This window comes from Dasypus novemcinctus, chromosome 1 (genome assembly GCF_030445035.2).
Source record: "Dasypus novemcinctus isolate mDasNov1 chromosome 1, mDasNov1.1.hap2, whole genome shotgun sequence".
Classification (NCBI taxonomy): Eukaryota; Metazoa; Chordata; class Mammalia; order Cingulata; family Dasypodidae; genus Dasypus; species Dasypus novemcinctus.
Window position 1 is genome coordinate 16,662,003 of NC_080673.1, and position 23,359 is coordinate 16,685,361.

The 23,359-nt window shown below is 39.0% G+C and overlaps 1 protein-coding gene across 2 annotated transcripts in view; it reads right to left on the minus strand.

Moving 5' to 3' along the window:
• GALNTL6 (polypeptide N-acetylgalactosaminyltransferase like 6) overlaps positions 1 to 23,359 on the minus strand; it is a 1,335,131-nt gene that overhangs the window by 55,254 nt on the left and 1,256,518 nt on the right. The window contains exon 10 of one of the 2 annotated variants that reach the window (XM_058308217.2): positions 11,707 to 11,928. The exons of the other annotated variant lie outside the window; for it this stretch is intronic. Within the exon in view, the coding sequence (XP_058164200.1) occupies positions 11,707 to 11,928 (222 nt within the window). The remainder of the gene's footprint in view (positions 1 to 11,706; positions 11,929 to 23,359) is intronic. 2 annotated transcript variants of the gene reach the window in all.

A 23,359-nucleotide genomic window follows, 5' to 3' on the forward strand; every position in this document is an offset into this window, starting at 1 on the left:
TGTTAAGTTGTTCTATTGTTGGTGTGGTTCTGTACATTTCACCTTTCATCTCCAGCAACTTCTGCTTTATGAAAACTTTTTTTGATGGATTTTGATCTTTGTTATTGTAATGCTTCTTTTGGCTTCTTTTAACAACCCCTCCCCCTCAAATGCTAGCTCATGTTATATCAACAGATCCTGTTTTCTCATTATCTGTATTTACCTGGCATATTTATACTTATTCTTTAATTTTTAATCCTTCTGAATCATTTTGATTTAGGTGTGTTTCATGTACCGCAGAGAGATTTGTTTTATTAGTTGATTAGAACTTTTTCCTTTTGATAGATTTATTTATATGTTTGATCTCAACTCTGACATACGGATTTATTTGATATTTACTGTATCTAGAAATCTTTTCATTATGTATTCTACTTTCTTTCCTCTCTCTAATCTTTGGATTTTAATACGGATTTGTATTTTTTGTTCTACTGGTTACCTTTATGCTAATATGCTATATACTATCTGAAATTATCTTTTTAAAAAAGATAACACCTAACTATCCTGCTCTCTAAGAAACACTGAAGTCAGCTAGTAATCTTTTCCCTTTTTCTTCACTCTCCTCTACCAGGTCAACATAGATGATACTCTTTTACTCCTCGTTAATGCCTGTCTGCCTGTGAGATAATTGGCAAATTTGCTCTGCTTTCCACTTACTTTCCCCATTTGTTAGTTGTATTATTTTTATATAGTCAGAAAATTTAAAATTTGCATATTCTTGTATTGTCCTTACATCCAAATCATAATTTAGTCCTGAGTCTTTACCAGACCTATGACAAAGCTCTTCCAAACGTCTCTTGGTTTTCTAAATGCTCATTTTTTAGTATGTTTTTCAGGAAGGTTTCTGGGACGAATACTCCTTAAGGGTTTTTAAAAAATTAAAAAAAATTTTTGTTTTTGAAGAAGCTTTGGATTACATAAATGTTACATAAAAAATATAAGGGATTCCCATATGCCCCACTCCCTCCCCCTCCCACACTTTCCCAGATAAGCACAACCTTCATTAGTGTGGTACGTTTGCTTAAATTGATGAACACATATTGAATCATTGCTACTAACCATGAACTACAGTTTACACTCTGTCCCGTGCAGTTTTGTAGGTTATGACTAAATATATAATGGTCTGTATCCATGATTGCAAAGTCATACAGAGCAATTCCAGTGTCCCGAAAATGCCCCCGTATTACACCTAATCTTCCCACTCCCTCCCCTCAGAACCTCTGGTGGCCACTGCCTTTATATCAAGGACAAAAGTCCTTCCATTGTCAGAATAACAATAAGTCTACAATAGAATAATAATAAGTCTACTTTAGTTCATTGTTCATTCCCCAATTTTGAGGAATTTGGGATGGTGATGCTTATTCTGTTTCTACTTGAAAGGGGGCCTAGGTCCCATGGGGTAGATGGAGCTATCTTGCTTGTAGTTGCTTACAGTCTCTGTTCCTTGAGATGGGTGTTGTCCATCGTCATCTCCTTGTTAGTTGGGCTAGGTGAGTCCAATGAACTGGAAAGCACGTGTGGCAACTCTGCTGTGATTCAGGATTCCTCCTTGAGTTTTTTAATGTCTATAACTTTTTTTTTAACATCCTTTATACTTGAATGATAATGGCTATACATAGAGTCTTTGATTTTATTTTCTTGAGCATCTTTACAATGTTGCTCCATTGTCTTCTGGTACAAAATATTTCTGCTTAAAGTCTAACTTAGTTTTTCTTCTTGGATACAAAAAGTTTTGCTTTTTTTTTTTTCAGTTTTAAAATCCAACCATTTTACTAGAAAGCATTTCAGTGTTGACCATTCTTAGTTAAAATTTCCAAGTATAGCCCTTTCCATATGTAGATTTAAATCTTTTATTTTGTGAAGGCTGGCTTGAATTATGGTTTTACCTATTATTGTCTTTCATTTTTCTTTACTTTCTTCTTTGGTGATTCTGTTGGATCTTTTTTGCCTATTGTTTCAAACCTTTGTTTGGAAATGCTTTTATCTCTTTCTTTATGTCTGTTTTTATTATTTTCACTCTTTTCCCTTCTAGCCTCAGTTTCTCTTACAGTGCTTTCCATGGTCTCTATTTGCTCCTTTGTTTTTCTAATTCAGCTTTTATTTATGAAATTTTTTTTCTAGTTTATTCTTTAGTTTTCCAGCTCACTTTTCATATCACCATGTTGTCTAGCAATCTTCTTTCTGAGTTGTTCTAATTCTGATTTATATGGTTCTCTCAGGCTATGATTGTTTTTAAAGATTCTTTTAGCTCATTTTGAAATCTTACATTACAGTTTAATCTTATTGGCAGCCACATTTTAGTGTGTTTTCATCATCTGTTGGAATTTTATTGGGTTCATTTTTATCTTCTTCCTTGCTGTATCTCTGTATGGGGTTTTATTGTAATCTGTTTTTATTTCCTGCATGTAAATGAGATAGGTTTTCTTGATCTATTGGAAGAAGGTTCTTTGTTGTTACTGACTGTCTCTGAGGGCTAAACCTGATTCATGAAAGCTTCCTGCCTTTACTCTTTGCTGGCTCTAGTTCAAAGGATCTTTCTGTCCATGGCAGTATTGTTACTTTAAAATGTGTTTGTTGTTCATTACTTTCTGAGGTCTGTGGAACTTCCTTCTTTGGTTTTGGAAACTTCTATCTCTTTGGGATATCAGGGGTCTTGCTTTACTAAATTTGGATTCAATTTCCAGCAGGTTATTTTGGTGCAGGAGGGGGTGAGTTTCTGTGTTTTGAAAAGGGAGTATTTTGGGCTAAGTCTGCTTCAACATGGTTTAAATTCCTGTGGCTCTCTTATGGGTTTCCTATGGTCTCAATACTTGTCCTTGGCTTGGAGCCTGTGAGGAAGTCTGAATTTCCCTGGTAATTTCCAGATTTGATTGCCTTTGCTCCTCCTTTGTAAAAGATCTTCTCCCTTTGGGGGTAAATATTTATTGTTACTTTCTGAGCCCTTAGCTTGTAGGACCATTGATATTTCTCTTTCTCTTTTCTTCTACACAGGTCCTGTGCTATGTGGTGTTTAGGTTACACTAATCCATATTCTTGGGTCCTTGGTTATTCCTTGTCACCAAGTTTTGTGGAAGAGGACAGTCATTTTCTTTTGGTCTCTTTTGCTCTCCAAAATGTTCTGCCTAATCTTTATGATGAAATAAAAAAAAAATGCTGCTGCCATGTTCTTAGAATTAGAAATCCCAGTATATTTTAAAGCAAGAATATTGCAGAAAATTTAGCTTTTATTTTCCTCATCTTTCTTTATGTGAAGCGATATATGGAGGTACTTAGGGTAAGAATTTGGAACAAAATTATTTGCTATAAACTTGTATGCAATGGGGGCAACAAGAGTAAGCAAAGAGCGTTAATATGTGTGACTGGTTTTGAATGACTTTGGTTTAGAATGAGACTAGGAAAAGAAAAACTGTTTTCTCATTCTTGTTCTAGAGATTGGTCTAGAAAGTGAAGCTCTTCTGGAGATTACCTTAATACTTTAGTTTCTCTTTGAAATGGGCCTAAAAGCATAGGCCATCATTTCTAGAAAATGACCAACTAATATGCAGTTATTAGATAGGGCAATAGAGGCTTAAAAAAGTAAACATTATGCATGTCACTATAAAGAGGGAAAGATCTGAGGCAAGAGCTGGGTCCGTTGATGAGACTAAAACAGAATTTTGGAAGTATAAATTAGTGCAAGTTAATTCCTGTAGCTCTTAAAAGCAATAGGAAGAAATGCAACCAAATGGATCAAAAACACAAAGAGATGATTGTGAGGTAATGAAATAAAGACTGAAGGAAGGGGGAGGGGCTCAATACTGTTTGTTTTCCTACCTCCCAAATTAAGACAGAGATAGTTATGTTTCAAGTTGCTTACAAAATCTAAGGCTGACTGATGACCTTTAGGTTGCTAAACATGTCTCTGCTATGAAGGGGAATGTAAGGGACTGCCTACCTTTTGGCAGTACAGTCACTTTAAGTGCCTGGATTTGGAACGGGGCCAGCTAAGACCTGCTGCGAACACAACAGCTCAATGCGTCGCAAGGACACTTGGAGGAATACTGGCTCTTGTGCTTAACTCTTGCCTGTCTGCAGAGTATTAGAACTGAATTCCAATCTCAATAATGCATACTGGCCTCAGTCGGATAATTTAGAACTGACTCCCTGTATTTTCTCACTTTCATTCCAGGGCCTAAAGAACCTTTCTCTTGTTTTGTTGGAATTTAAAAAAAATTGAAAACAATTTTTTTCTTTTAGGTGATACTGAGGATTGAACCCAGGACCTCATACATGGGAGGTAGGCACTCAACCACTACATCCACTCCCCTGGGATTACTCTTGACCTCTGATGACCTGTGGATGGTCATTGAACTTTTAAGGCAAGTTTGGCATGGTTGCCCATACAGAGATCAGAGATCATTCTGAGCTATCACAGAAGCCACCAGGTCACTTTGTTAAAGAATGGGCGGGGACAGAGCCTTCTTATGTCCATGACTGGAAAAATTAAATTGAATCGCTTTGGATTTGCATCTATGCCAACTCTCTGAAGCTGTGACTTGGAAGTTCTGTTATGATAATTGAGTGATCCCCAAATTCTATTGATTTTAAATCATTTTTGGAATAGAAAGGCACTAATTTTCATTAAATATTAAAGACTAAGATGCATTTATGACCAGGCTAACAGTCACTTAAAATTTCATTTACTCCTTCACATAAACACAAAGAGATGTGTATCTATATGTGTGCATAAATATATATCAAATATGAATATATATATTTTGAGGTAGAAAAGAACAGAAAGAGAAGACAAAGTTTTTTTTGGCATACTAATCTATGCCATATAAAAGAAGAAAAAAAATCTGTTAGCTCTGAAGCACATTTTTTTTTTTTTTAATTTTTTTATTTTTTATTGACTTTGTAATAATATTACATTAAAAATATATATGTGAGGTCCCATTCAACCCCACCCCCCCACCCCCCCTCTCCCCCCCCCCAACAACACTCGTTCCCATCATCATGACACATCCATTGGATTTGGTAAGTACATCTTTGGGCACCTCTGCACCTCATATACATTGGTTCACATCATGGCCCATACTCTCCTCTATTCCATCATGTAGGCCCTGTGAGGATTTACAATGTCCGGTGATTACCTCTGAAGCACCATCCAGGGCAGCTCCATGTCCCGAAGACGCCTCCACCTCTCATCTCTTCCTGCCTTTCCCCATACCCTTTGTCCATTATGTCCACTTTTCCCAATCCAATGCCACCTCTTCTATGTGGACACTGGATTGGTTGTGTCCATTGCACCTTTATGTCAAGAGGAGGCTCAGATTCCACATGGATGCTGGATGCAATCCTCCCATTTTCAGTTGTAATCACTCTAGGCTCCATGGTGTGGTGGTTGTCCTTCTTCACCTCCATCTTAGCTGAGTGTGGTAAGTCCAATAAATCAGATTGTAGGTGCTGGAGTCTGTTGAGGCTCAGGATCTGGCTATCACATTGTCAGTCCAGAGATCTGAAGCACATTTGATTCCATTGTGAGTTGGGTCAAATTGCCATTGTTGAGACACTCGGATGTCCAATTTGCTTAGCTCAGAATATGAAACTAAAATCATGTTTAGCATAAGATACTAAGCTTATTGTCACAGCCTTATCTCAACTGTTGAGAACTCAGAAAACACATAGTAAAATTTGAAAAAATAATGGTATTCTTATGAGTTTTTACAGCTTTCTAAACCATGTCACTGAGCTCCAGAGAGATGAATTAGCATAGTGTACTGGCATTGCCTCTGCCTAAGAAAATAAATGGCAGACCAAGTCAACACTGAGATGCTCAATGAATGACGAGTCATCTCTGAATGACTGCTGACTTTAAAGTGCTGTGTAGAAGACATATAGCACTTGAATGGCAGGGACAGTCCCTGCACGGCTGCCAAGAGAAGGGGAGGACAATCTCATGTTGCGGCTTTCCTAGTTGCAAGATTAGATTACGAGAGGACACTGGGAAAACTGGCCCTGGCTCTCCCATGAGAATGCAAAGGGGCTCACTCATTGTGAAGAAAGCACTGACTTTAACCTTTGCATCCCACGTAAGCGGCACTTACACAGAATTTGTATGAGAGAGACAACATCACATCCTCAGATGGTCTTTCAGATAATGCACCTCCTAATGTCCAACTTCCTTTCATGTAAGATGATAGGGAGGAATTTGAAAGAAACCACGTTCACTGTGAGAACATGAGAAGAAAGAGGAAGAAAGAGGTTAAAAGAAGTCAAGAGCAGCCTGAAGTAGAGGAGGAGCACTGGAATTATTTAGGGTGCCTGTCTTTGGGAATGCTCCTCAATTCGGGATGACATTAATCTTGAGGAAGGAATTTCAATAGCAGCTGAAGTAGTTTGGCATTGAGATGAATTTTTAAAATAAAGATTTTATAAAGGCTTTGCACAGTTGCGAGATGACAGATGGATGTGCCCGGATTGACACATTGAGGGCAGTAAGCAGACACTTTTAAAAAAGAATTTATGGCACTGTTCGGAAAAGTCATGTTTGCCTATTTTACATCTTCTATTCCTTCTTACACATGATATTTAGGAATCTGCAGAGCTCTTCTTTTTTGGACTATAAAGGAGTATTGTGAATGACTTTAGGAAATTTGCGAACTGTAAGGAGGGGAAGGGGTAAGGAGTAAATCAATGGGAAATCCAGTTTCTTTCATTTAACATTTTGGCAAAAAAGAGACACTCCATATGTGAATGGTTTAAGAAAAGGTTTCTCTTTAAATCTGTCCTCATCCAGTCTAACATAAATTGTGGAAAAACATATTGCTTATATTTGAATAGAGCTAAGGGATGTTCAACTTATGACATGGCTCAAAATCTTATTTATTTTCTCAGGATCCCATCTCCTCCCTACCCAGACCTGGAACACCAGAGGATGAAATGACTTCTGGAGAGTACTTCTCTGTCAGGGAGAGTTCTGAAATTGTGGGAGCAAGAGTATTTTTATTTTTAAACTTTCTCCTTCCCCTTAGGAAGCTATAATAGAATATTTTGTACCCTGTTTGTGTATCCCAATCATCTGAGATTCATTACTCAAACATGCTCCTCACAAAGCTTTCCAAAAAGGTTGAATCTGGATGACCAAAAGGGTGTGGGGTGAGAACTCAGTGGGCTGGGCAAAGGCATCAGATACACAGGCATGAGGGCAGAGCAGTGAATGGCAAACGGGACAACAAGCAGACAAGATCCTTCACTCATTCATGTTTCATTCATTCAACAAATAGTTATTGTGCACCTACTATATGCCAGACCCTATTTTTCTAGTTGCTGAGTACGAAAATGGAATCCTTGCCATGGGCTTTCTTTCCCATGGGACAGATGGATGAGAAAAAAGAGATAAATAAATAAATTACATAACGTGTTATGTAGTTATGGACGCTAAGGAGGAATATAAAGGCGAGAAGGGGGCTTGGGACTGTACAAGTATGTTTGTGTGTGTTGTTACAATTATAGACAGGATGACCAGGGGAAACCTTACTGATAAGGTGATTTTTTTTTTTGAGTAAAGACTTGAAGAAATTAAGGAAAGAGCCATGAGGACCCCTGTAGCAGTTTGATATGGTTATGAATTCCAAAATTAGATACAGGATTATGTTTGTAATCTGGTCTGTACCTGGGCATGATTAAGTTATGATTAGGGCTTTGATTGGGCCACATCATTGGATAAAAGGCATGGCAAAGGACAGAACTGAAGGTTTTTTATGCTGGAGTTTTGATGTTGGAGTTTGATGTTGAAGTTTTAGGCTGAAGCCCTGGAAAGTAAGCACACAGAGGAAAGAGAAGCAAGCCCTGGGAAGAGAGGAAACCTAAGCCCAGAAAGAAGGAAGCCCAGGGAGGAGAGGAACCCAGAGCCCAGAGAGAGGCAAGACCTGGAAGAGAGGAACCCAGGAAGCCTGAACCTGGCAGATGTCGGCAGCCATCTTGCTCCAACATGTGGAAATAGACTTTGGTGAGGGAAGTAACCTATGCTTATGGCCTGGCATCTGTAAGCTCCTACTCCAAATAAATACCCTTTATATAACCAACCAATTTCTGGTATTTTGCATCAGCACCCGTTTGGCTAAGACAGACTCTAAGTAGAAAGAACAGCTAGTGCAAAGGCCCTGAACTGGGACTGTTCCTGGGGAAGTTTGTGGAATGGTGATGAGGTCAGTGTACCTAGAGAAGACTAAGCCAGAGGACAGGTACCAGGAGATGAGGCTGGAGGAATGAAGCAACAGGGTTCAGATCATTTGGACCTCATAGGTGAGGGCTCTGGCTTCTCTGCTGAGAGAGTCAGTAGCCATTGAAATATTTCGAGTGGAGGGGGGCCAGATGGCCCATTTTTAAATGACTCTGTTGAGAATAAACTGAAGCCGGGAAGGGCAGAAGCAGGGAGACCAGGGAGGAGAAAAATATAATAATCCAGCTGAATTTGTCAGGGAAAAGAGTAGCAGTTTATAGGCTGTTTATGGTCTGTAACATATCCTTTGCCAGTTGGGTTCCAAATATCAGAGCTAAAATTTGCCTAAGTCCTTCATTGTTTACCCAGAATCGGGCAGGCACAGAGAATTATATGGAGAAAACTGTTCCAAGTACAAGTGCACAAAGCAGTGCTTCTTGGCACGGATCTCCCATAAAGGAGTCTTGTGCTTAAGTTGCTGGAGGTTTATATTTCCTCACTGTAACTGCTTGGGAAGGGTCACATGGTCTGCCTTCCCCTTTATATATCCTTACAAAAACAACAGTTGGTCTTTTGCATTTATTCAGGATTTTGCCCATTCTAACATTTAATTTGAAATTTACAAGAAATTTGAAAGTCTTCTCATATACTGAACTGGATACTGGCACAGAAAAGGAACATTAGTGAAAAAATCCTGGAAAAATTGGAATAAAGTCTGTGGCGTAGTTAATAGTACTGTATCAACATTAATTTCTTAGTTTGGTAAATGTGCCATGGTTATGTAAGATTTAACATTAGAAGAGGCTGGGTAAAGGGTATATGTAAACTTTCCATACTATCTTTACATCATTTCTGTAAATTTAAAATTATTCTAAAGGAAAAGTTCATTAAAAAAAAGAGAAAAAAAATCATATATAAAAACTCCTTTCAGAAAAATTTCCCTGGAGATTAAATTGGCTCACAGGTATGTTCTGCACTTTCAGAATTTTTATTGACTATTAAAAAGTAGATTAAGTTAGTACCCGATAAACAGGAAATCATTTCTCTTTTTCATTGTCATTTAGATTATGCTGACTTTCAGATCCTTTACCTGCCTCCTGCTTTAACTGTACAGGACTCACTTTTACCCTTAGAGATCTACTCTGCCTGAGAAATAACTACTTCCCAAACCATTTCCCAGTTCGAGCCACTGTCTCACATGTGACAGCTTTCTTTCTGCCTTCCTCCAATTTTCTGTCTTTATTCTTCTTGTGACCACACCTCCACTGAATAAATGCAACGGAACCCAGCCGGTCCTTCAACTACTTTCCCTTGTTCTTCTTTCCTAGACCTAATGTGACCTTCATTTGTTTATTTCTCTGAAGTAAAAAAGAAAAAAAAAAATCTGATCTTCTCAATGTCTGATGGTTCCTACCAGGAATTATGGGTGCAAATGTCCCCAGGAATCCTGCAAGCAATGTAACAGGGTGAGGCAGTCAAGAGAAACAGATAAAAACACACTGGTGTGGCCAACCTGGCCTTGAGATGGCTCTTATTTTGATTATTCCAGGGAGGAAGAGAAGCTTTGCATCTGTTTTGAAGCAGGGTGCTTCGAAAAGCCAGATTATGGTTTAGTCAGGCAATGTGGAAGGAGGTGACCAGATGCAGTGTGAAATAGTAGCCGTGTAGGAAGAAAAACTCATGTTTCTGTAACATGAGAGAAAAGAGAAAAACATGGAGAGAAGATTGATGGGAATTTTAAACTCAGGAGTGAAGCCCACAAGGATACTGCAAAGTCTTTAAGCGTATTTCTTGGTCAATATGGAAGGGCTGCCCTTAATTCATCATAGAAAGGTGGCAAACGAATCCTTAATCCCAAGCCTTTGAGGGGGGAGTCACCCACTTAGTGGGTAATATGTTCTTCTGTCTTACAACATGTCAGACGAAGAACGTTCTTTCTGGCATCTACTTTGAATTTCCGCTGCTCTAAGTTAAGCCCGTGGTAGAGAGCTAAAATGAATATAAGCAGTCTAACGTTACCGATCTTCTCGGCAAGTGTGGGCGACGTGTTCAAGATGCCAAGGATAAGACGAAATTACAAACCGGCTTAAGCAGACAGTGTCAGGACCACGTACACATACAAAAACCGTAGGGAGACGGAACATACGGTAATGATCTTGATTTTCTCCATCATGCCTGCGGCGTGCCAAGGAGAGTTCTCCCAGGCCCAGGCATCTTCTTGACCCTCCCAGCAAAACACCGCCAGGCAGTGCACGTGTATGAATAACTGGGGGACAGCTCGCCCAGGAATGCTGCCCAGCTGAGCACTTGGGCCTCCTCCCACGTCCTGGAGCCGCCTTTCTGCAGAGCTCTGCAGCCACAGACACTACCCAGGCAAGGGCAAGCTCTCGCCAACGCTGCAAAGCCGAGGACGGGTGATGGAAAGCTCCTCCACCGCAGTGCACAACAGGCCGTTCTCGGCTTCCGAGATGCTGCACTGCTGCGAAGGCAGTCGCGTTCAGGTCCAGCCTGCTTGCTCCCCTGACGTGCTCTGCTGAGAGCAGATGAAATTGCTAGGATGAATTCATCCTATCCCATTTTAGTCCTTGCTTTAGAACGCTCTTTCTACAGGGAAAAGGCTTTAGTAACGGTATTGGAGGCAACTGAACCAGGCACAGTAGTCATTTTTATGTCAAAAGAGAGGATAGATATTGTAAATCGAGGAACTGGGGCTTTTCAGCTCTTTCCATTACAGCCCATGAAGGGAAGTCAAACAGCCCTGCTCTGAGGTGGAAAGGCTGGGGCTTGTTTAAGGAGCGGCTGTGACTCCGCATGTTGCCCACGGTTCTGCGCATTATGGAAATGCGTCTCTTCCTGTTTCTGCACAGCACACTCTAGCTAGGGAAACCGCGATGCCCCTCCATGGCCGTGACCTTGCGCTGACAAAGAGCAAGCAGGCTGTGCGCAGAGGACGTGGGGGATTTTATCACGCACATCAGGTCACCCTTGTTTACAGTAGTGTGTCAAGCATTTTCATTCTGTCTGAGCTCCTATGGTGATTTCCCTAATCTCAAATAAAAATGTTTCCCTAGCATATTTAAAAAAAAAAACCTATCTGGGGCTCTCTCTGCCCAGAGAAGCCTGCACTGAATCTTGTTGAGTATTACAGTCCTTCTCTCCCGTTTCTCAGCCAACAATGTTCTTTTCCCCCCTTTTCCCAATAAATTCTTTTTACTGGCCTAAAACAACAACAACAACAGCAAGAAACCCTACTTGGGGAGTCAGCAGACTATCAAGGCTGCAAGATGAGTCTCCATCTCTACTAATGTCAAAAAGAAGAAAGAGGTTGGACCCTCACTTGTCTAAGAGGCTTTGAACTACGCTGATTTGGCCGCCGGGAAAGGAGTGGAAGGTTCCACCTCCACCCACCTGAGGCTCTGAGGGACTGACAGTGAGATAAAAGCAGGTTTCATGCAGCCTTTCCTCACCTCCCCCCAGGCGGCAGGTGGGGGCTCCACAGGGGGGTAGTACTTAGGCACATCCCAGGCCACTGCAGCCATGAACCATCTGAAGTCCTTGCACTTGAGCTGCTTGCGCAGCTCCTTCTGGGCGGAGATGTCCCCCGTGGACAGGTGCCTGTACTCCGGCCGCCGCTGGTAAATATACTCGGCAAACTCGTCCATCCAGGTCTCAGCCACCCGTTTCAGGTTCTGTACAGCAGAAGAGAAGAGGTCACTTGTTGGTTTATGTACCCAATAGGCGATTTTAGTGCCGCTGGAAACGGACAAAAAGCAAGGTACAAGAAACCAGACCACCTCAGGTAGGCTCTGGCTGGTGGCTGATCAACGAGAGGAGTTTTCATGATCCAATATTGCAAGGGGTATGATGTGATTAGCTTGAGGCTTCATACACAGTTTCTGCTTCTGGTGTGAAGTTCGGTTGCCAATTAGATAATTAATTAATCAGGGCCAGTAAGGATTCAGCTCACCATCGTATCAAGTTTCGGATTCTTCCTGTTATTTCATGATTATAAATTTTTTTTTTTCCCTAACTGGGACCTCCCATGTGGGAGGCAGGTGCTCAACCACTTGAGCCATATTGGCGCCCTATAAATTTTTGATTTTACACAATTAAACTGAAGAGAATGAAGTTCCTCTCAGGCATCAAATTGCTTAAAGCACTTTGGAAATGGGCATCTCCAAAAGAATGAGGACATATCAATTGTTATTCTTTTCTGTCAATTACAGAGAGATAACCAGGCATTACAAAATTCAAAACCTTGTGTTAAGCTACACTTCAACTGTAATACAAGTGCCGGTCAGAATTTATTGCACAAGGCAGAACCACGGGAGGCACCCAGGAGTCAGTCTTCCCTACAGGTGTTTCTATGGGGTGATGAAAGTGGAAGCTTATTGGTAGGAAAATAAACATGCTCCCTTTTTTTTAAGGTTATAAATAATTGTTTTTTAAAAATTAATTTTATTGATACATATTAATAAAGCATGTGATTCATCCAAAGTGTACAATCAATAGTATCTGGCATAATCACATGGTTGTATGTTCATCTCTTTAATCATTATTAGAGCATTCTCATTATTTCAATAATAATAATAATAAACAAAAAGCAAATGAACAAGAAAATTCCTCACCTCTCAATCTCTCTGTTTCCTCTGCTGAACATAGCTTCTACTTCTGACTACTTTTGCACACTTATTTATTAAGCAATTTTATTGAGATATATTCACATACCATACAATCTACTCAAAGTACATAATTGATGGCTTTTAGTATAATCACATTGTTGTGCATTCATCACCACAAAAATTTTAGAACACTTTCATTAGTCCAAAAAGAAAGACTCCACATCCATTAACATTCCTCCCCCAGCCATACATAACCACTAATCTAATTAAATCTTTATAAATTGATTTATATTTACATTTTATATAAATAGAATCATACAATATGTAGTACTCTATTTCTGGTCTCCTTTACTTAGTATAATGTTTTTTTTTCTATATTAACATTTTGTAGTATTAACCTACATTTGTTTGGCTTCAGAGAAAAATGGTCTTATGTAGCAATTTTACCCATAATCATATTTCACAAACATATTTATATTTCACATAAAATATTCAGTTCATTGTAGCCCAATCATAGAGTATTTGTCCTTTTCCGTCTGGCTTGCTTCACTCAACATAATGTCCTCCAGGTTCAGGTCATGTTGTCATATACTTCATGACTTCATTTCTTTTTTACCACTGCATAATATTCCATCATGTGTATACTCCACAATTTGTTTATCCATTTGTCAGTTGATGGACACCTGGCTATTGTGAATAACACTGCTATGAACATCGGTGTTCAGATGTCTATTTGTGTTACTGCTTTCAGCTCTTCTGCGTGTATATGTAGCAATGGTATTGCTAGGTCCCATGGCAAGTCTGTATTCAACTTCTTTAGGAACTGCCAAATGGTCTTCCACAATGGTTGTACCATTCTACATTCCCACCAACAGTGAATAAGCGCTCCTATCTCTCCACATCCTCTTCAACATTTACAGTTTTCCAAATTTTTAATAGCCAATCTAATAGGTGTGAAATGATATCTCATTGTAGTTTTGGTTTGCATTTCCCTAATTGCTAGTGATGTTGAACATTTTTTCTTCACCATTTGTATTTCTTTTTTGGATAGTCTTTTCAAGCATTTGCCCATTTTTTAATCAGATAGTTTGTCTTTCTCTTGTTGAATTATATGATCTCCTCATATATCATGGATATTAAACCCTTATCAGATATGTGATTGCCAAATATTTTCTCCCATTGAGTCTGCTGCCTTTTCATCCTTTTGACAAAGTCCTTTGAGGTGCAAAAGAGTTGAATTTTGAGGATGTCTTACTTTTTTTTTTTTTATTGCTCTTGCTTTGGGTATAAGGTTTAAGGAACTACAGTCTACCATAAGGTCTTGAAGATGTTTTCCTACATTTTCTTCTAATAGTTTTATGATTGTTGCTTTTATATTTAGGTCATTGATCTGTTTTGAGTTAACTTTTGTATAACGTGTGAGATAGGAGTCCTCCTTCTTTCTTTTGGACATGGCTGTCCAGTTCTCCCCACACCGTTTGTTGAATAGACTGTTCGGGGCCAGCTGGGAGGGCTTAACAGCCTTGTCAAAAATCACTTGACTGTAGATGTAAGGGTCTATTTCTGAGTTCTTGATTCCGGTCCATTGGTCAATCTGTCTGTCTATAGGCCAGTGCCAAGCTGTTTCTTTTTTTACCACTGTAGCTAAATAATATGCTTTTTAGTCAGGAAGTGAGAGTCCTCCAATTTTTAAATTCTTTTTAAAGGCATTTTTGGCTATTCGGGGCCCCTTACCCTTCCAAATAAATTTAATTATTAGCTTTTTGATTTCTGCAAAGAAGGCTGTTGGGATTTTTATTGAAATTGTGTTGAATATGTAAATTGGCTTGGTTAGAATTGACATCTTAATGATAGTTGGCTTCTAATTCATGAACACAGATATTCTTCCATTTATTTAAATCTTTTTCAGTTCCTTTTAACAATGTTTGTAGTTTCTGACTAAAGGTCCTTTATGTCTTTGGTTAAGATTATTCCTAAGTGTTCAATTGTTTTAGTCATTACTATAAATGCTTTTTTCCCCCTGATTTCCTCCTCTGATTGCACATTAGTACTGTATAGAAATGCTCTTGATTTTTTGCATATTAATCTAGTATCTCACCACTTTGCAGAACTCATCTATTAGTTCTAGTAGCTTTTTTTGTGGAATTTTTAGGAATTTCTAGATATAGGAGCGTGTCATCAGTGAATAGTGAAAGTTTTACTTCTTCTTTTCCTATTTGGGCACATTTTATTTTATTTTTTTGCCTAGCCTAATTGCTCTAGCTAGAACTTCTAGTACAATATAGAATGACAATGATGACATTGGGCATCCTTATATTGTTCCTGATCTCAGCAGGAAAGCTTTCAGTCTTTACTGTTGAGCACAATGCTAGCTGTAGGTTTTTCATATATGCCCTTTACTATATTGAGGAAGTTTCCTTCTATTCCTATCTTTTGGAGCAATTTTTTTTTTTTTTTTTTTTTTTTTTTTACCAAGAAAGAGTGCTGTATTTTGTCAAATGCGTCAGTAGAGAGGCTCATATATGATTTTTCTTCTTCAATTTATCAATGTGGTTTGTTACATTAATTGATTTCTTACATTGAACCACCCTTCCATACCTGGGATAAAACCCACTTGATTGTGGTATATAATTCTCTTAATGTGCTTTGGATTCTGTTTGCAAGTATTTTGTTGAGGATTTTGGCATCTATATTCACTAGAGATATTGATCTTTACTTTTCTTTTTTGTAGTATCTTTATCTGGTTTAGGTATTAGGGTGATGTTGGCTTCATAGAATGAGTTTGATAACATTCTTTCCTGTTCAATTTTTTGGAAGAGCTTGAGAAATATTAGGTCATCTTTGAATGATTGGTAGAATTTACCTATGAAGCCATCTGGTCCTGGGCTTTTCATTTTTGGGAAGTTTTTGATATCTGTTTCGATCTCTTCACTTGTGATTGGTTTGTTGAGGTCTTTTATTTCTTCTGGGATCAGTATAGGTGGTTTATTTGTTTCTAGGAATTTGTGTGTCCCTCTTCATTGTCAAGTGTTTTGGCATAGAGTTGTTTATATTATCCTCTAATGAGCTCTATTATTTCTTTGGGGTCAGTGGTAACGTCTCCCCTCTGATTTCTGATTTTATTTATTTGTGTCTTCCTTCTTTTTTTTCTTCATTTGTCTAGCTAAGGGTTTGTTGATTTTGTTGATCTCAAAGAAACAAATTTTGGTTTTGTTGATTCTATTGTTTGTTTTTTGTTCTCGATTTCATTTATTTCTGCTATGATATTTACTATTTCTTTCCTTCACCCTCTTTGGAATAGTTTGCTGTTGTTTTTATAGTTCTTCCAGGTGTGCAATTAGATCTTCAAGTTTAGCCTTTTCTTCTTTTTAAATGTAAACATTGAGAGCTATAAATTTCCCTCTCAGTGCTGCCTTTTCTGGTGTCTCATAGGTTTTGATATGTTGTGTTCTCATTATCATTTGTCTCAAGATATTTGCTGAATTCTCTGGCAATTTCTTCTTTGACCCACTGATATTTAACAATATGTTGTTTAATCTTCATATATTTATTAATTTTCCCTTTTTCAATCATTATTTATTTCCAGCTTCATTCTGTTATGATCAGAGAGAGTGTTTTGTATAATTTTAATCTTTTTGAGTTTATTGAGACTTGTCTTGTGACTCAACATACGGTCTCTCTTGGAGAAGGATCCATGAGCACTTGAAAAGAATGTATATCCTGCTGTTTTGGGGTACAGTGCTCTGTAGATGTCTATCAGGTCTTTTTCATTTACCATATTATTTAATCTCTCTGTCTCTTTATTTATCTTCTGTCCAGATATTCTATCCAATACTGAGGGTATGTATTAAAGTCTCCAACTATTATTTTAGAGACATCTATTTCTCCCTTGAACTTTGCCAGTGTGTGCCTCATGTAATTTGGGGCACTGAGATTAGGTGCATATATATTTAGTAGAGTTTATCTTTTTGGTGACTTGCCCCTTTAATTAATATATAATGACCTTCTTCTTCCCTTATAACAGTTTTGCTTTTAAAATCTATTTTTCCTAGTATTAGTATTGCCACTCCAGCTCTTTTATGATTACTATTTGTGTGGAATATCTTTTTCTAACCTTTTATTTTTAAACTGATTATGTCCTTAAATATGAGGTGAGTCTCTTATAGACAACATATAGGTGGCTCATATTTTTTTTTATCCATCCTATCAGTCTATGTCTTTTGATTGGGGAGGTCAAGCCATTAATATTCAATGTCATTACTGTAAAAGCATTACTTACTTCCTCCATTTTGACATTTGGCTTTATGTTGCTATATTGTACTACTGCAATCATTTCACCCTTTAATTTCTCCTTTCTAATAATCTCTATTTGTACACTCTTCTCCAGGTCTCTTGCCCTTGATTTTTCCTTTCAGGTGCAGTACTCCCTTTAGTGTCTTTTGTAATGCTGGTCTTTTGGTAACAAAATTTATCTGTTTGTTTATCTGTGTAGACCTGGAACTCACCGTCATTTTTATTTTTAAGATTTATTTTTATTTTCCTTCTTTACCCCCCGCCCCTTGCCACTTGTGCTTGCTGTTTGCTCTCTGTGTCCGTTTGTTGTGTGTTTTTCTGAACCCAGGGCCTCCCATGTGGTAGATGGGAGCCCAATCACTTGAGCAACATCTGCTTCCCACTCACCCTCATTTTTGAAGGGCACCTTTGCTGGATACAGAATTCTTGGTTGGCGGTTTTTCTGTTTAAGTACCTTAAATATACCACTTTCTTTCTGCCTCCATGGTTTTTGATGAGAGGTTGGCACTTAATCTTATTGAGGTTTCCTTGTATGTGATCTTTGGTTTTCTTTTGCTGCATTGAAAATCCTCTTTGTCATTGATATTTGTCATTCTGAATAGTAGCCATCTAGGGAAAAGTTTTATTTGGATTTATTCTGTTTGGGGTGCGTTGTCCTTCTTGGATATTGGTATTTATGTCTTTTATTAGGGTTGGGAAGTTTCCTTTCTTTATTTTCTCAGATATTCTTTCTGCCCCTTTTCCATTTTCTTTTTCTTCTGGGACACTGATAATGCATATGTTTTTGTGTTTTGTGTTGCCATTCAGTTCCCTGAGACCCTTTTCCACTTTTTTCATTCTATTCTCTTTCAGTTCTCCTCGTCTTTTTCAGTTCAGATGTTCAGTCTTCAAAATAAATAATTCTGTCTTAGAGCAATTCATATCTGTTCTTATGTGCCTCTATTTTTTAAAAGATTTATTTATTTATTTCTCTCCCCTTCCCCTTCCTCCCCTCCCCCACCCCGGTTGTCAGTTCTTTGTGTCTATTTGCTGTGTCTTCTTTGTCCACTTCTGTTGTTGTCAGTGGCATGGGAATCTGTGTTTTCTTTTTGTTGTGTCATCTTGTTGTGTCAGCTCTCTGTGTGTGTGGCACCGTTCCTGGGCAGGCTGCACTTTGTTTCATGCTGGGCAGCTCTCCTTATGGGGCTCACTCCTTGTGCGTGGGGCTCCCCTACGCGGGGGACACCCCTGTGTGTCATGGCATTCCTTGCACACATCAGCACTGCACATGGGCCAGCTGCACACGGTCAAGGAGGCCTGGGGTTTGAACCGCAGACCTCCCATGTGGTAGACGGACACCCTAACCACCGGACCAAGTCCACCACCTCTATTTTATTTTTAATTTCATCCATTGTATCTTCCATTCCCTGAAGGTCTCTTACTTTTCTTTGCAGACTTTCAAATTGCTCTTTTTGCTCTCCCAGTGTCTTCTTAATATCCTTCATCTCTTTAGTTATATTTTCTTTCAATTCCTTAAATTGATTTAGGAGAATTGCATGATTATCATTTGATTAATTGACATAAATCCTGCATCTCTTCAGGATATTTCGTTTGTTTCTTTGTCTGGGCCATCTCTTCCTGTCTCCTAGTATGGTTTGTAATTTTTTGCTGATTTCTAGGCATCTGAATATGTTGGTGTATTTACTCTGATGGTCAATTTTTCTCTCTTGCCTATTTTTTTTCACAGCTCTTCTTTGATATTTGTTTCAACTTATCCTAAGTTTTTAAAGTTGCCCAGCTTGAGTTATTAAAACCATGCCAGGGACTCACTATTGGGACACAGATTTTCACCTAGAAGTTAGAGAACAGAGAGACCCAAAAGCAGTTTTTGTCCATGCAATTTTCAGACTGGCCAGCAGATGGTGCTCGTTGATGCACCTTTCCATGAAGATGTATCTCTCTCCAGTTTCCTTTGTTTTTGTCTGGCCAAAGCTGAGATTCATGTGGCTCCACTGGCTGAATTCACTGAAGAAAAGCCCTTCAACTGCCTCTCCATTTTCCCTTGTAGCAGCTGACAGGGAAAAATATGTCTATTCCCCTCTCAGTCAGCTGCAGTGAGTCAGGGGTTTTACCCCTCTGGTGGGGGAGGGGAGCCCTTCTTGGCTACCACATGAATTTGGTAACTCACAGTTTGTTGTTTTGGGTTCTTCTTCTCTTTGTCCCTCACACTTCTGGGAGCACTGTCCTGGTCTGCTGACCCCCAAAGCAGGTCCCTTGGACAGTTGTTGGCTCTTTCCCTATTGTTTTTGTGAGAGATGAGACTTGCCTGCCTAGTTTGATGCCATCTTGCTCCTTAATGGTAGGAAAGCATAATAGATCTCAGCCTTCTGCCAGTTTTGGCACAGAGCAAGTTACTTATCCATTCCATGTGATAGTAATATGTCCCTAAAACATGAGTTGATTGTAGGATTAGATGAAGTAATGTATGTTTAGTGCCTAGAATAGTACCTAGCACATAAGAGTTGTTATGAATATTAGAATTATTAGTAGTAGCAGAAAGATTGCAGGGTTGCTTAATGGAGCCTGGGTTTTGGGCTCAGTCACAGATGAACTGAACTTTTCCCATGACCTCTGAGAAGGACTTCAGCTTCTCTGGGGCTTCAGTTCCTTCATCTGTAAAAGGAGGCACTCAGATGAGGTACTTTCTAACATTTCTGACATCTGAACTCCCTTCATACTCTGTGATGCTAAGTGAAGAGAGAGCAGCTGCATTTGTTTAGAAGATACTAGCTTGTGGCACATTTTCATAAGCTGGTGTCCCATGGTCTCTGGTTCTTGTTTCATGTTCACTTTCATTATTTCAATGCACTGTTGGTGTGACCATTGACCCTCTTCAGTTTCTCCTTTGCACTTAGAAGACAAAATGACCTGAATGACTGGGTGCTTAATGAGATCCTGGTATAAGTGACAAAAGTTTAAAAACTAGTTTTATTTAGGAGAATCACTATATCTTAAACATTGCTACAAAGTCCTAATTAAAGCCTGGAATCATGCCTACCATTCTGCTGGATTTGTGGATGCAGTATTTAGTGTCTATACCTAAACGGATCGCACATATTTCTTGTTTCTGTCCTGCCACCTCTACCTCCCAGTGCCTCCGGATGGGCCTCTTTCCTCTCTGCCCTTCTTTCCTCTTCTAACCTCCTGCTCCTGTGGACTCTGGTTATTTTTGGTCAATGGTGAGCACAAAGTATGGCCCACTTAATACAACAGGATCCAGAAAAGAGTGCCGCAAACACTGCTCTGATTTCTTGGTTACCTCTGTGGTTACCGCTCGGTTACCTGAGGAGTTACAACTTGCCATTGTTAAGCTGCACAAATCCCATCAGGATTGCCCTACCTCTAACTCTTTCTACTCCTTTGATCCAGGTTCATCTCAACAGCTGCTCAGAATCAACATTGTTTTGTATAGTCTAGCCCTCTTCCCAGATTTTGAGTCACCTAATTTGTTTGGGGACAAGGAATGTGACTGATGCTGTTTGGAGGCCCATGCTCTGTGATGGCACCGAGTACCACCACATACAAAATCTCTGGACATACGTCTTGAGTATCTTCTTGACATTTACATTTTAGCCTGACAAATGTTCTACATGAAATGCATTCTATTTTCATTTGTCCTTGGTCGGGTAATTTTTAAGAGGATTTGCAAAAAAGATTCAAAGATGGAAGGATAAAAACATGACATGAAAACTTTATTTATATTCAAATTTGATTTTAGTCTGTAATTCCAACCTTTCCCCCTAAACTGCAATTATTAACTAAAGTGAAAATCTTTCATTTTCCCATAAATTATTCCTCTCTGATAAACAAAATTGAATACAGGCAAGGGGTGGCAAAATGCAGAGGCAAAGAGGCAAATTACCCAGGAATAATGAAAACGTGACTTTATTAAGAGGAGTCAGTCACGCTTTAAAAATTCTGATGGCTTGCAAGAAAGATTTCCACTAAGGAATCTATTTTGACTTGGATAAATGAGCACTTTGAGACTGTAAGTTTCATGAAGTTAAGAATAGAACTGCTTCTTCATTACCAAAGGCCTCGCAGTTCCAAGCACATGTGTGTGCTCCCCTGGGCATACATATAGTTGAATTCATAAATGACTCTATTATAAAATGAATGTAAACAAATTCATGGTCTGTGTGTGTATTTATTGGGAAAGGCAGTGAAATTGGGAACATTTTTGAAAAAGAATGCTGTGCTAAAGGGTAGGTTTTCGTGCTTTAGATCTTTGAACTAGACAGGGGAATTATTATGAACATTCAAAGAGAAACTAGTTCAGATAAATTCAATTGCAAATAGCTCAAAGAGCCATGATAAATGTTAGTCAGAATAAACAATAAGTAGAAGAAATAAGAGATAATGCTATGACAAATTGTCAACAATGTAAGGGAAGCTCCAGGGGACTAGCAAGGTAGCTCTGCATTATCATGTCATTTTCAAGTTGGAAGATGCTACGTTGCAGGTTAGGTTTGCTATTTCCCAAACACTTCAAAGAAAGCAGGAGGATCACACATGTATTCCAGAGATAATATCAAACCATCTATTCCTTTTTTATAGTTTTCTAGGAGGTGGTAAAAGATAAACAGCATAATAATTGCAAAGACTGTAATAGCTAATTTCTCTCTAGCTATGAATTTTACATAAACATTTAGACATAAATGAAAGATCCTGACCACTCTCTAATGTTCCTGAAAAGTCATTAGACATCCTTGATTACAGATGCTCTGTTCTCTGAATGAAATTTCTTATCAGAAGGAAATTTTCTAAAGTGTTAATTATTAGAGTCAAGTAATAGTACTTTCACCCAAACTGTCCAGATGGTTGGCCACATAAAATCACCTGAGGTCGTTATTCTGGAAATACCAATACACTGAACTAACTCTGTCACTGTAATCCTGAGTCAGTACTTAGTTTTTGGGATAACAATGCAAGCATACTGAGAAACATTCAACCAGTTGCAAGAACAGTTTCCTTGGTATCTTACAGATGTAGAACAAATTTGGTTGTCCCAGGAGTAGTGAAATCATCTATGCATTTGAGTTCATAGGGTATCTATATAGGAGCTAATATACACATGTTCAAATACAAAAGGAATATTTATCACTGAAACATTCATTGCCATGTACACATGTATAGAATCATGAAACAGACATCCCACTAACATCTCTTCCCTCTGATGGTAACAAAAAGAATGGTAAATCAATCTGAGTTGGTCCACCTCTCACTGGGATTAAATGAATATTGGTGAAGCTACTAAGATATAAAAAAAATAGTTATCAAGAGGAAAGAAAGATTAAAACATGGACACCTGGAAATCAATAAATGTAATAATTTACTCCCAAATGATCAGAATTTGGATCTCTAAATGCTGTCTTATCTACATGGAGCGAGGTGGGGATTCCTGTATTTTGCAATTTAAATTCAATTTCTTCAACCCCAAATCCCACGTCCTTGTTTCTCTGTGTTCCCAGCAGTGTGTGCTCACACTTCAGTTTCCTGTTGGAGAGCATTCTCTTGCCCGGTGGCATGCCCTGGGCTTGCTCTCTCTTCTCCACCCTCAGACACTTGAATGTGCCCTTTTCCTCCTCTCTCAAACCCCTCTCAGTTAGGTCAGCAGGATAGGCCCTTTTCTTGAAGATTTTAGGCCAGTGGCTGAGGCTTTGTGACAGGACAGCACAGCATAGCCGATGATGTGAGATGGAGTATTTGACCACTCTGGTTCTTTCAACTCTTTTGGCTGCTATAGGGAATTTCTCCCTGGCCAAAATTGTCCTTCTTCTCTTACATTTTCTTCCTAAAACTGAAGCAGGTTGGTAAGATAGGGAATCAATAGACAGATCTGGAACCTGGCAGAGAGTCCACGTGGACATCAGGAACCCCTTAAGATGGCTGCTGAAGACCCCACCCCCAGGATTCTGCTATCCAGAACAAAGACTTCTTCTGGGTGTAAGGAAAAGTCCCAGATGTTCCCTAGGGACTTTATCATTGGGTCCTCACTGGGGGATTGATGGGTGGAGTAACCAATCAAAACAACAAACAGCTGGAACCCCTCCCCTGCCATTAGCAAAGGGGTGAAATAATTAACAGTTTGTAAAGCAGCCGGTGAGGCCTGAGAGTGCTCTAGCCCTGCCCTCTTGCCTCTGGACCTGTTCCCTGCCCTCTGTGC